This window comes from Camelus ferus, chromosome 15 (genome assembly GCF_009834535.1).
Source record: "Camelus ferus isolate YT-003-E chromosome 15, BCGSAC_Cfer_1.0, whole genome shotgun sequence".
Taxonomy (NCBI): Eukaryota; Metazoa; Chordata; class Mammalia; order Artiodactyla; family Camelidae; genus Camelus; species Camelus ferus.
The window spans coordinates 41,918,328-41,933,441 of NC_045710.1; the positions used below are offsets into that span (position 1 = coordinate 41,918,328).

A 15,114-nucleotide genomic window follows, 5' to 3' on the forward strand; every position below is an offset into this window, starting at 1 on the left:
ACAAAGCCATGCTATTATTTTACAAAAAGAAAGGAAAATAAAGATCTTCCAAGTTTAAAGTCCAGAAACACCGTTTCCAAAGAGGAAATGTACAAAAAGCAGGCAAGGAATATTAAAAATCAACTATCTGGAACCTATTTACAGTCTCTTATATATAGTTTCCTATTAGACTACAATAGTAACATTTATTTTGCTTAAGAACTACAATTGTTTAAAAATTGTTAAAAATAAAAAAGAAAAAACATAGTAAATCCCACAAGCAGAACTGTTTCCAACAGGTCAACTGAAAAAAGACCATACACAGCAAAGAAATCTGATGTTGCTTCATACTTTCAAAACATAAACTAATACTGCCAACACTTTTACCACGTCTAAAAGACTCAAGAGTTCCTACTGCTAGCAGTATAACCAAAGTGCTTACAATGTCAACTAGACTCTAAAACAATAGGTAAATAATATATTTTGAAAAATTTCTAAATTTTAATGGTATTTGTGGAAAAAAAAAAAAAAAAAAACTGAAATCACCCCAGACCTCTACAAATGAAGACACATTCAAATTCAATGAGGATATATAAAACAGGCAAGCGTAAATACGGATTCTTACTTCATACTGAAATACTTACGGAAATAGGGAAAAAATGTGTAACTAGAGCAAACTGTAGAATATCTCTTCAGAACAAGATAATGGAAGATTTTCTCATTCAAGACACAAAAAGCAAAACTCACAAAGAAGAGACTGATAAATATGACCACAGTGAAAGTTAAACCTCTGACGAAGTATATCATATACAAGTTAAAAAAACATGCCTCAGAGAGTAGATACTTATATCCCATGTAACCAACAAATATGCATCCAAAATATATAAGAAATGCTTGTAACAAAAAAAAATCTAAGGTAAGGATTATAAACAATAATAATGATTATCAGTTCTTGATAAGAATTAAGGTCACATTAAAATCAGACTAAGATGGAAAGGATTTGGGAAAATAGGAATTACTATGCATTGCAGGGCAGGAGTATAAACTTACACAACCAATTTGGGAAGGCAATTTGGCGATGTTTAGTAATCTCCCAGAGGTGCATTTCCTATAATCCAGCATTTTCACTTCTAGGCATAAACCACACTAAGTCTCACGTGTGTACAAGGAAACAAAGAAGATGTTCTGTTTAAGTAAGAAATTGTGAACTACCGTATCACTAGGGCAATGGATAAATTAACTGTTAGATTCATACAATGGAATGATATAAACCATTTAAAATAAACGTATTACACATGCATAGATCAAGGGTAAACCTCAGAAACAACATTATATAAAAAAGTCAGACTCTGTATGTTACAGGATATGGCATAAACAAATGCATGGATAGCATACACATCAATTCCAGGCAAGTGGTTTACTTCTAGAAAGGGAAAGAAAGCAAGGGAGAGAAGGAAAAGGGAGGTAAAGTTTTAGGTCCTGGAACATTTTATTCCTAGGAGAGAGACAGAAGGAGAGTTATCTAAAGAAAATATGACAAAATATTAACATGTCAAATTTGAGTTGTGGATAAAAAGGTGTCCAAATTTTTATCTGTACTATGCTAAAATTTTCAGTATGTTCTTTAATTTAAAAAAAGAATTTATGACATTCCAGTTACTACTAATTAATTTTGTATTCTTGGAACTAATACAAAATAGAAAACTTGCTGTATGACCCAATTAAATCTAAACCTGAATTTGAACTAATATTATAAGCACTTATCCCAAGCTTATGTGTGCAAGACACTGAGCTAGTGTTAAGCAGGGATACAAAATTTTAAAGAAATTGTCCTCCAAGATTTTTTACTGTTAGAGTCACAAACTAATTTAGCTAAATAGCAAGATAAGGAAAGTGCTAAACAGTCTTTTGGTGGAGATGGAAATATTTTCACAGATTAAAGTCTGGGGAAAACTTATATGGTTATATACATTAAAAACACTAAGAAACTCATTAAAAACATATTCTTCAATCTTGGCATTTTGATAAATGCTGAATTATAATTTAGAGACAGTATATCTGGAAAGAGTAATACAACTATGTACAGTGTTATCTCATGATCTCACATAAAACATAAAGGTGAAACTTACAGAGCCAAACAAAATGTGTATTTAAAAAACAAGAAAGGTTTGTAGTAGCTTATAGTAGTAGGTAAAGATGTTTACTTTTATTCCTATTTCATTAAGTATTTGTATCATGAATAAGTATTGAGTTAAATGTTTAATAAATTTGCTTTAAGGAGAAAAAAACACAAAGGTACACAATTTATATGTAGTTCCAATTCTTTCCATACAAGTTAACAGTATTTCTTACACATTTATAACACACAGAATACCAAAAGCAAATCAAAGCGTTTTTCCTCCCCTTTATTTTGCTGTCTTTTCTTGATTTCTAATGGAAGGAGGGAGACTTTTTTGTTGTTGTTTTTAAAGAATAAAATGAGAAAAATATTTTTTGAATATATATGCATGATTAAAGTAGTATTTGAAACTTCATGAGACTATTTAAATCCCAATATGTCTTTTTTTTTCCCCCAAACTAACTTCATATACAAGATGATTACTTTATATATTATAATTTAAAATGAAAGCATAAATTTTCACTTGAGCCTACCAAAATTTCATAACAAAAATAAGAGTAGCCTCTTTTTAGTGAGTATCTGTAAAATGTCACCAGGAAGTTTTTCTCTTTGCATAACAAGAGAAGTTGTTCATTCCATTTTGGAATCAACTGCCACAATTCACTGAGTGAAAGATGGACTATGCCTGTCATCATTAGACTGTTCTTTGAATCTAACCACCATTCTGCCAGATCTTTAAAAATCACACAAATAAATGTTGATGATGGAACTATTGATAATCATAACCAATTTTATCTATATAATATTATAATTTACAATGCACATCTGAATACAGTAACTTATCAGATACCACCAATGTATGGAGAAATTAAATTGACAGGAGCAGAAGAAAGACTCTTCTATATTCTTTACTCAGTCTGAATGTTCCAAAGCACATACAAAAAGAGTATCATCTAAATTCAAGGATAAACTAAGGATAAACACTTTAAAACAATAAAAACTGAATAAAAATGGCAGGGTTTATATTTTCAGTCATAACTCATTCTCTTGATATTATGTCTGAAAAATTCCACCCAATTTTTAACCTGCTGCTCACTGCTTTATAAAGAGTTTCTTAGGATTTAAATTTAAAGGAAAATTTCTGTCAATAGAGCTTCCTCATATTTACTTAAAATGAAACATAAAGATTTAAAGGCTGGAGAGTGTGTTTGTGTGGGGTGGGGGTGGGGAGTAAGAGAGAGAGAAAGAGAATGGACTTAACGACTAGGAAACATGAAAGCAGCACTCAGAAGTGTGTTTATACATAAATGCTTAAAGAAAACTGAAAAAAATCACTTTGTAACCTATAATGGGCACTTATGAGTAAACAGAATATGCTTTTAGCTACTTAAAATAAATTTAAGAATTTACCTGTGGTGTCCACGAAACAGAAAATGAAACAGGAAAATCCACAATACAATCTGGTGATTCTGCAGGGTACTAGGAAAAGGCATAAAATTAGGTCATTTTGCTTCTGTGTGACAATTTCACAGAAAGTATTTTAAAACAACTGAATATATTAGGAAAAGTAGTATTATAAATGCAAATGTACTATATATAAACATTTTGATTCTACTATTACAGAGATGTCAAGAGTGGATTAACAGTCAAGCTATGCTTAGGAGGTACAAAGTCTGGTGATTTGTGGGTGCCAAACCAATTAGTTTTAAACAAAGAGTAATGACTTAAGTCAGTGTCAGGTCAGCTGCTAATGTGATCTGAGGGGTGAACCACATCAAATCTCAGTGTCTTTACTTTTAAAATAAGAGTTCAAACTGGTTGATATTTAATTTCCTTTCAGTCTAAAATTTAATCTCAACCTCAGTCGCTATTTAAAGAGGCAATGCTTGTTAAAAGAATCAAGAAATGCATAAAAATGAATTCATATAATTATCAACAAAAAAGTATTTTCCACAATAAAGCAATTAATTTTAGCAAGATAAATAAAAGAAATAATGGTGTGCCTTCTGGCTTATTAAAGGAAAACAAAGTAACAGGTTTAAGAAAAACCTTTTCACGGTTGATAAATAGAAATTTAATTTCTCAATACTTTTATACAAAAATTGACAGTCATAGGACTAACCAGGTTTCTAAGTTAATGAAGACAAAAGGTAGTTTTTCTTCAATTTCGTTATTAGAGAATTGTACTACACGATTTCTCTAAAATTCAATTCTGGACTCTTGAAAGTCATATATAATTTTTAAAATGCTCATTTCATTCCATTAAAAAGCTAAATATACTAAAAGAAAATTAGTTTTAGGAAAACTCCTTTCTCTCATTGGACAAAATGTTTATAATAAGTTTTAAATTTTCACTTTTTTCAACCTCCTATTTTTAACTACTTTGTTGCATAGCAAAAGAGGACAAAAATTACCACTACAGTATTTAAAAAACATCAGCCACTTGAAATCAATGCTTTGAAAAGAATTAACATTTAGTTATAGGGGAAGGGTACAGCTCAAGTGGTAGCGCACATACTTAGCATACACAAGGTCCTGGGTTCAATCCCCAGTACCTCCTCTAAAAAAAATAAATAAGCCTAATTACCTCACCCTGCCAAAAAAACACAAAACAAAACAAAAACCCAACATTTAGTTATAACGACTGGCTGGCTAAAAATAAACTTATCAATGTATACTCCTATGGTATCAGTTCTCTAGAACTGATAACACAAAGGCAAATATACAGGAAACCACATGAAAATGTAACAGTGCTCCAATTTGGAGGAAAAAAAGAAAAGTCAGGCTGAGATTAAGGAGGGAGCCCTATTTCAGACAATTCAAACTAGAAGATGACATACTTCAGATTATAACTGCTGCAATCACTGGAAAACAATTTGTACACCATTTTTCTAAGTCATGTGATTATCTCAAAGTAAATGCAGGCAGAGATCTTAGCTTTCTCTGGTTCTGCTAACTCTGTGACTCTGGACAAGTCATTTAACTTCTCTCGCTGTTTTATATGTAAAAATGATGGAACTCAACTAAAAGCATTAAAAAAAAAACTCTTCCCTCTAAAATGTTGATATTCTGTAAAAATAATAATGCACACTTAAAACCTCCATGGGTCAAAAATGGAGTATTTAGTTCACTTTGAGTTGCTGCTATCTGTCTCCTACTGATGCTAACAATGAACATATACCAACTCTCCTACTTAAACAAATTATTCTAGGTAAGAATATGAACTTAACGAAATGACTACTGTATAGAGTACATAAACCAAGTAAAGTACCTGTGACTTTGTAAGTCACTATGCACACAGAACGCGTGATGTTAAAAGAGATTATGATCCTACATTCAAATGCAGGATAGTAAACGATACGTATGTACTGATATAGAAAGAGATCCACAAAGAGTTTAAGGAAAAGCAGGTTATAATAAATATAATATAGTCCCGCACATATAAATGAGACTTCCTCAGAGTTTCTGAGATGATAATGTTCAAACATATATTTTAGGTGTAATTTTGCAAATATAAAAATATGTACATAATAAATTAGACTGATCTATATGTAGGTGGCGTCACTGTGTATCTATTGAGTTAAATGCATATATACTGTGTTAATTATATTCACATTCAAGATCAATTCTGTTTATATAATAAACTTTACATAACTGTATTGAGCCTAAAAAGTACAAATTTACACACTCCTGGATGATTAACATGAATTATGAAGTAGCATCCTAGATATTCATTTTCAGAACTGTTTGTACTGTAGTACTAACTACAGCATAGATATCTAAATACAGTATTATAAAATGACTATCAAAATTCAGACAGTTTTCAATAGTAAGTTGGAGGCATATATAAAACCACCAGAGACTAACTGCCAAAAGTTTTACTTTAGAAGTCTAATTGACAACAAAAGCTCCACATAAAACAATATTAATTGAGAAATAGGTACAGTAATTATTTTTAATTAAAATATCATTTTTCAAATCTCATAACAAATCAAATCAATAACTATAAGGGGAATACAATTATTATATAATATTCAGTATGTATTTTGTCACAAACATATTTTTTTAGACTCCATAGTATACTTTTCCAAGAAAAAATTTAACCCGTGTTTATAAATTGGACCATCTAAGCAGTAAGGCCCCCTAGCAACTGAATACATGCAAATTGCAGCAGATTACAAAAACAGGCATCGGACAGAGCGCCCAGCCTCTGAAACACATCTGTGATTTGTTTTTCAAGTAGTTTTGATCTTGGCCAAAGCTACGGAGGCCCTACTTCTTTTTTAAGAAGGTAAAGAAAAGATAATAATTTAATCTCATGGTTTAGGATGAACTGTTAATACTGCATAAAAATACTTACAAAAATGACAATATTCAACTGTTTCCCTTATTATATTTCTTTTTGACTTATATATTTACTTTTATTATGAGATGTCTAGACAAAATTGGTATTGTTTTCTTTGTGGGTTTTTGGGGACAGTGAGGTAAAGTTGAGAGAAAGGCAGAATTGGGAGAGTATATACTCAAGAAGAAAAATAAAACAAATGTATGTCTTTACTATGTATCAAAAAATATCAAAAGAAATAGAAATTTGAGTATTTACATAAATAAGGCTAATGTAAGGTTATTTTTTAAGAAATCAGCTTGATCCTTAAAAATTTAGTTTAGACTACGATTTTTACATTATGTACTCTTAATGTGTAAGTTTTAGCTTTCACTGTTTTTAACTGACAATCCCAAATATTCATAAGAAAGAAATTACCACATCTAAAAGATAACTCTGGCCTCTATGAAAATTGAACTAAATGGATAATCCACGACTTGAACAAATCACACCAACATAAGATTCATTCAGGTCTAGTCTGTCTTGTTTTGTTTTTTGCTTTTTGGTAAAATTTTTTTCTTTCTAATTTCTTCCTAACTCAAATAGATCTTTCTCTTCCCTCTTGCAAAGGCATCCATAATAGTGCTTCACAGCTATCGACACTGCAAAAACTTGACACTTGAAAATATTCTCTAGAGAAATATTCAAAGTGTCACCTTATCTACCTTGAAAAGTTATAAGAAAAAGCAAATGGAATGGACTATATTAGTGGCTACACATCCTCCCTCTCAATACTACCAATGATGTCATTAACCAGAATTAATAATGAAATCTTATAGGTGCAATTACAGGCAGCACAGACAATAAATCATCATTATCTCTTAGTAAAGCAGAAACGGTTGTAAACACGAGGCTATTAAACAAACAGAATCAGGACAGGATATATTTAATTTTTTTTCCATTTTAGTATTCACACCAAAACAACTTTTATCAATGTACAAAATACAAACAAACAAAAAATTTTGAAGAAGATGACAGAACCCTTGCCACTGGCAGCATATGACCTTTGGAAGGGTAAAGGCAGATTTCTCCTTGATCCTAAAAAAAAAATCTTTAAAAACTAAAAAGGAAAACAAATTTTTTCCATTTTCATTTAATAAATATATCCACGTAATTTATTTTACAAATAAGATTGTTAGCCCAATTTTTTTCAACACTTATCCCATATGAATCTTAAAATTATACCTAAAACATTCTCTGTGTAGGAGAGTCATTTCTCAACTTGTCTGATATAGAGGCACTATAAGATAATCAACTTTTCTGTGTCACCCAGTACAACTTTATGTATTAACGTTCTCTCATGAAAAGCTTAAATGCCAGACATTTTTAAAAAGGACAAACACAATTGATCTTTTCATCACTACAATCTTCTGAAATAGAGTTGATTGATGACTCCTAGGGATCAGGAAAAAAGTCAGACGTCCTGGTTTTCTCAAATTCTAATGTTTGCCTAGTGATTACTAAGTAAATGATGAATACCCTGAACTGGCTTATTCTACTTATGTCTCAAAATTCACAATCCCTAATTAAAAAATAAAAGATGAAACAGCTATGTTTTGTGCCAATAAAATTAGTCAGTAGTTACAGATCACTAGCCTGTAAGGCTATAAATAGAGGTACATACAACCTTTGCAAATTTTTAAAATATAGAAGTAAAAAAATTTCAGCCAAAACAATGAAAAGCATGCATATTTGTGTGTCTGTGTTTGGGGGTTGGGGCAGAAATAAGAACAAAGGTAATTCATAGTAAGACTGAAGACAAAAGACTTCTGCAGTAGAACTTTACTTGGGATAATAGAAACTTCCAAGTCTTTTCTACATAGGATGTTACAAAAATAACATGATGGTACTTTGAGGCTGACAAACCTAATTTGTAATATTTCTTTACTATAAAGTCTATATTTTGATCAAATTTGAACTAAAATAGTGACATGAAATTGTACGCAGGCTTTGGGAAACTTAGTGAATAAATTCTCTGAGGTGTTCCAAAATAAAAATTTTTATAGTATCATATGTATTTGTTAGAAGCAACTAGCACACTGTTTACATCGAAAACATTCACAGAGTTCATTTCACACAGTACTTCCTGACCACAGTAACAGTTTAATGAAGCACGTACCTTTGCCTTCAACTTGACAGTGATTAGATGCTCTCTACCAGAAGCATCTTCGGCTTTTAACTTGATGGTACTAAAGCCAGTATCCACATATACCAGCCTGGTGAGTAGAAGGGAATAAAGAATGATCACAATGGGGAGGGTAGGGCTGGGGAGAGAGGGAGGTTGGAGGATGGTAGGATTCAAGATGAAAATATTTGCTATATTCCTATTAATCCATTACAAAAATTAATCAGAGGAATTTCTACATGCCATCCCATTATGCTGGTATAGATTTACTGCCGTTAATACACCAGCCCAGCGCTTAATGCAGTCATAGATCTCTGGATTATTTACAATGTGTGTCAAGGCTCATGCTGTGGTCAGTGAGCACTATGTTTCGGTTTTCCATCACCGGAACCTTTGGCACACACAGCATGTTCCTGTCAGACTCTACTTATGTACACATTAAACTTCCTGTCAAACTCTTTGATCCATTTCTGTAGTTTCATACAGTATGAGACTTTTATGCTTCCTTTATTTGTTTTTCTCCTCAATGAACTTCTGCTTTATTATCAATAATGTTACTGTACAAAAATCAGGCTGATATTAGTTCATATACTCAAATTGATCCTCGAAGGAACAGGCTGCATAAGCACAGGTACTGCTGGTCTCCTAACAATAAATTTTCTTTTTGTGCAATATATAGCTTCTGACACTTAACCTGGGCATGTATTCAAGATGACTAATATTTTAAACATATAGCACAAGTGCAATTGTTTTGGTTTAAAGTTGCTCTAAATGCATGAATTTTCTACAATGGAAACCAATACACTTTGAAATACATCATTCTGTAAAAATATGGTCCCTTGAGTAGCATAAACTACTGCCAAAAAGGTTCAAATTTAGCAGTATATTTACTAGTGAACTGGGCATGTGGGTATTTTTTTTGACATTTTTACAATACCATTCTCTTGTAAAGATAAAAAGTAGCCTAAGAGTATTGTACAACTTATCACCCAGACTGATGGTAAGATCTATTAAAGTTCAAAACTAACATTAGCCTTCCAACTTAGGAAACTTTTTTTTTTAACATCACTATATACTCTTTAGTCACTGGCCAGATATAATGGTAAAATGGGTCAATTTCAAGAAATGCTGGGCAATACATTTGTGAAGATACATAAACTCAATAGAATAAAAAGTAAAACACAACAATCTTTATCAAACGAAAAAAATTATAAAATTATCATAATCTATAAAAAGTTGAATCTTAGAAAACAAAAGTAAAACTATTCTAGAAATAATGTTTATTTACATAAAAATATCAGACTTTATACAGTTAACCATGATTTTCTTTTAGCTGTATCTGTAAACATCTCAAACGCCCCTCCCTCCAAAAATTAGAACATGAGATTTAATCAAATGTTTTATCAATATGACTCAAAGGTTTAGATACATGGGCATCTGATTCTTTGAAAATATCAACACTTCAGATTCAAGATGCTGAGATGAGTACACCCGTTTATATCCTCTCTCTCTACACACACACACATATATACAGACAAAGGAATTTTTAAAAAGATATAAATAAACCCACAGTTATAAAAAGCACAAGGAATAGAATCAACCAAAGCAAATTTTCAACAAATTTTATAAAAAGGTAAAGTGGTTAGAAGAATACTGGCTGACAAAACAGATTAGAAGACAGAAAGAAGGCTTCAGGAGGGAGACAGCTGGCAAAAAAAACCGAATGTTTTTTAGAGTACGACTTATATGTGGGAAGAAATTAAAGAATTTTTTAAAAAAAAACACAGGAAACCAAAATGGAAAGAGGAAATTTTTTAACTAAATTATAAACAATAAAGCTATGTTAAAATTGTAATTGTTCGATCACTAGCTTTTCAGTGGAAAATATTTATGTAGTCATAAAAAAAAATCAAACTGTTTACTAATAACAATTTTTAGAATTCAGCAACAGACAAAACTAGAAGGCTTAATCATAGTTACAGAAACTAATGTAAGTGTATTTGATCAATGCAATTTAAAAGAAACAACAAAAACTGAGCAGTAGAAAAGGGAAATTATGAGGAAGGAAGATTAGAAATATTAAAATTTGTAATTGCTAATTTGAGAGTAAGAGATGCCATCTTTAATTGAACAGACATGAAAGAAGTTTAAGAAATATTAAAGCTAATATAAGAAAAATGTGATGAAGGAAGAGAGAAGGTAGTATACGAGCTAAATCTATTTTCATTATAGTAGTAAATGTTATTCCAGATAAATCAAGCCATGTTGAACACAGGCATATTTTTTAGAAATATGGAGGTTGTAAACATGAAAATTTCAGAGTATTTGTTTCAAAGAGTAAGACCAGGGATGGGAAATGGTGTGGAAAAAGCCTGCTGCTTTTCATTATAAGCCCTAAATAGTTTAGAACCATGATAAATATATACAGAGAGCAAGAAGGAACAGGGAGAGAGAAGGAACAACTAAATCACCAACTAGTACTTTTCATACTTCACACTGCTGCTCAGCATCAACATGTTCAAAATCATCACAGAACATCTATAAAATAAGACAGAAAGAAACTCAAGTTCTAGTCCTTTGTTTGCAGGCACACAAACAAAAGAATATCTTTCCACAAAGTTTAAGACGTAAAACTAATGTATTAGAGAAAAACAGGCTCGTGCTCAAAATACTGCCTTGCAGTCAAAATGATTACAAGATTAATTTTGTTAAACCTTAAGACGTAATTCAAATTTTTTAAAAAATTATAATTTCAGGTTAATCTCCACATGGCCATTTAAAATTAAATATCTTACCCTGTTGATTCCTGTCTACTTTAGGGATTAGGGAGAAACCTAATTGTGATTATTAACATGTTGAGTACTTGTGACCTAGACTGGCAGATGTCCTCTAATATATACTCTCACCTTCTCCCTTTTGGTAATTGGATCCCTGCCTCCATGGCACTCCTGGCTAAACTGAGTTTAAGCTGGGTCCAATCCATCCAGACAGCAACTCTTACAATTGCCCTTGGGTGTTAGCATATCACCAAATTTTGGCCAATGTGCTGTAAGCAGAAGTGATATATGCATCCTTTGGATCATTTATAACAAAACTGTGGCTGCCCCTCTCCCTGACCCTCCCATTTTCCCTTCCTGTAGACTACAACTTAGGCCAGTTTGAGCCAGCAAAGACTGTGCAGACAACAACAACTCTCTTAGTGCAGATCTGACCAACAGAACTTGCTGCAGTGATGTGGGTATTCTACATCTGCACTGTCCAAAACAGTAGTCACCAGCCAGGTGTAGCTATGGAGGACTTTAACTACAATGAACGTTAAATTTCTAATTTAAGTTAATTTAAATATAAATGTCAATAGTTACATGTGGCTACTATGCTGAACAATGCAGACAGTGGATGGTTGAAAAGCAAATAAAAGAAACCCGGGCTCTTGGATGACCTTGTGAAACAAAGCCACCAACTCACTCTTGACCACCTGCCTACCTCTGAGCTGTTGAATGATGAATAAAATTCTATCTTGTTTAAAACACTGAGAATTTGGTGTTCTCTTTGTTAACAACAGCTCAGCCTGTACCTTAACTAATAAGCATATTTCTATCTATTTATGATAGAAAATAATACCTTTAGTAGAAAAGAATACCTTAATGTTTGGTCGATGGAAGAGCTATTAAAGGGGAAAAACAGTAATAAGCTCTCACAAGTAATATCAAAATCAATTTTTCTTAAAAAAAGGCTATTTCAAATGTTCTGTTTTATTGTTAAGTTGGATATCTCAATTCAGACAATATGAAATAATTTCTATTCATTTAAATAATACATTTAGAAAAATTTCATCATTGGAAAGTTTAAATTTTTGAAAAATCACATTTTAAATTTATATTTAGAAGGAATTTAGGTATTATTACTTAGCTAGACATATTCTAAATTTGACTAAGAAAATATAAAACTATAAATAAAAAATCTGAAGAAATAAAATAGAATACTTTTTGTACTTTACTTCACATTTATCATTTACCGCATTTCTTTACTGCCTACAATAACTAAAATGGCACTAAACTTCAACAGCTATTTTTTTAAACATCTGAAAAGGGTATTAATACTTAAGCTTCAGAGAGGTTTTTGTTGTTCCTGTTAATAGGTGAATGTTATCAGTACAGAAGAACAGAATGAATGTGCTTTATATCTCTTGAGATATTGTACTTATTTTGACCAAAAGCTTAAGTTACACAGCTTTTCTTCTCTTTAAATATCTAGATGCATTTATGTAGTAATAATGTCAAAAGTCAGACTGAAGACCTTCATGTTTTACTAAAGTATCAAAGTTTCCATTTCTACTCTCAAGTCTGAAGCATTAACTACTTCAAAAAACCTAACTGACATTTTTACTTCCTGTCTCTTCTGTATACCAACCTAGCCTGCTTTCTATTAACTAATCTTCCTAAGCATATTTTTAATCATATCAACCCCTTGTTCAAAAATATTCAGTGAGTCCCCATCACCTGAATATAAAGAATCCCTAGTATACCAGTCAAGACCTTCCAGTCTGGCTCTGATACTTATCCTCTTATGAGAGCAACTGATCCACTCCAAAGTCCAAGAATGAACTGCACGTTTCCATCACTACAGTCCTGCCCCCACCATTCCCTTTAAGGCTTTCCACATTCCTTCCAAGCTTTCCCAATATCCACCTCCTCTAAGAACCTTCCTAAATTATCTTTAGCCTAAAAGGACCATCTTTCTCAAAATTCTCATACTGCTTTTTTTTTTATGAAAGTTTCTGCCTCCCAATCAAGTAAGTTTTAAGGTAAATGAAAGTTTTATGTATCTATGAAAGTGTTAGTGCTCTATATATATTATATGAACATAGACAAGCTACTGGCAGACTGGTTCATTTACTGATTCACATGTTAAGTTTTAAATAACTAAATGCAAATTCTGTTTAGATACTATAAACATCACCAATTTAGAAACACAATTTTTCCACTATTAGATAATCTGCATTCAATGATTTGGATATATGCATGAGGAAAAAGCACTCTATTTATAAAGGTAATTTAGAATGAAAATCATACTTTCATTATCTATGTTCTTATGCATTTATACAACAAAAATTATCATTACTGGTTATAATGAAATCATAACACTAATTAAGTGCTGTAAAACTCACATATAGTCTGACATTTTTTGGTGAACTAATGTCTTAATAACTTTATACTTACTTTACAGAAGGGATTATCTGAGTCACATAACTCATGTTTCTTTTCAACCCTCATTACTAAGTATCTGAAAAATGAAGAAAATGTGGCCCTGAGAGGTTACGTTACTTACTCCAGGTCACATAGCTGAAAAGCCATCATTAAAAACCCTTGTCTAGTTACTGGAATTAATTTATTAAAAAGTATCTCCATTTTCCCCAATATGCTATATAGTTCCTTGAAATGCATTGAGAATTACTTCATTGATGGTGACAATTTCTGTAAGTCCAATACCAAAATAATGGACTTAATTAAAAATCTAATTTAATAAATACTGACAATCTTTCAGCAACACAACAAATTTAGTAAAACTCAGCCCTTTCTCTCACAAATTTGAAAGACCAAATAGCTTAATTCTACTCACTCTAACTGATAAATATGCTATCTAAAAAGGACAAAACCATCAGATTACTACCCCCTATTAGAACCATTTAATCTCTGAATTATCTTAGGCCACATGACTATTAAAATAAACAGAAGATATCCTATAAGTGGCTACGCATTTCTTTCAAACTGGGACACTTTTGAGGCTGAAAGGGGCCAGAATAAGGCACAAGACAGGACTAACCTAGTTAAAGTGGGATATAGATCAGCCATTCTATAAAGCAAACACTACTTTCAACCTCAGGATATTATTAATACCAAACAGAAAATCCTGTTAAACCTCAAGGATTCTGTTTAATTCTTATTGTTTTAATGAGCCATTCTGTAAAACACCACAAACAGAAATTAACAGAAATCCATCAAGACACATTTTTGCATCACTCACTTTTGTGAGCCAGTGTAACACGAAAATCATCGACAACTTCATATTACCCTTAGGACAACTTGTTTTTACAGAAGTTGAAACAAGTATAGAAACTACAATAATACTAATCAAACTTAAGGTCAGCTACTAATTCATTTCAGTTTTTAAAAAAAGTCATTTCTGTTTTTTTAAAAGAAGTATGTGAATATAGGGGAAAATGCAAAGATTTCGATCATATTTTACATATTTCTTTTTTCTAACTTAATTTTTGATAATGCCTGATCCTATAGAGTTAATTAGATATGTCAAGTATGTAATTTAAAAACACAGCAAGGTCTTCCTTATCTTAGAGATTTTTCTTTTATTATCAGATTTTTACTATTACACTATCAAACCTACAAGATTACTATTTAGAGTGTAAGTAAAATATAGACATATTGACATGGTCTAGGAATTATGAAGATTCTGAAAATCCATTTAAATCAATTTGTCACACAAATCATA

General features: G+C 31.5%; 1 protein-coding gene across 3 annotated transcripts in view; it reads right to left on the minus strand.

Moving 5' to 3' along the window:
* FANCL (FA complementation group L) overlaps nt 1-15,114 on the minus strand; it is a 72,202-nt gene that overhangs the window by 35,458 nt on the left and 21,630 nt on the right. For all 3 annotated transcript variants that reach the window (XR_004326345.1, XM_032497594.1, XM_032497595.1), the window contains 2 exons: nt 8,602-8,698; nt 3,509-3,577 (listed from right to left, as the gene is read on the minus strand). Coding sequence is in view for 2 of the 3 variants with exons in the window: in XM_032497594.1 (XP_032353485.1) it covers nt 3,509-3,577; nt 8,602-8,698 (166 nt within the window). In the remaining variant the exon portion in view is untranslated. The remainder of the gene's footprint in view (nt 1-3,508; nt 3,578-8,601; nt 8,699-15,114) is intronic.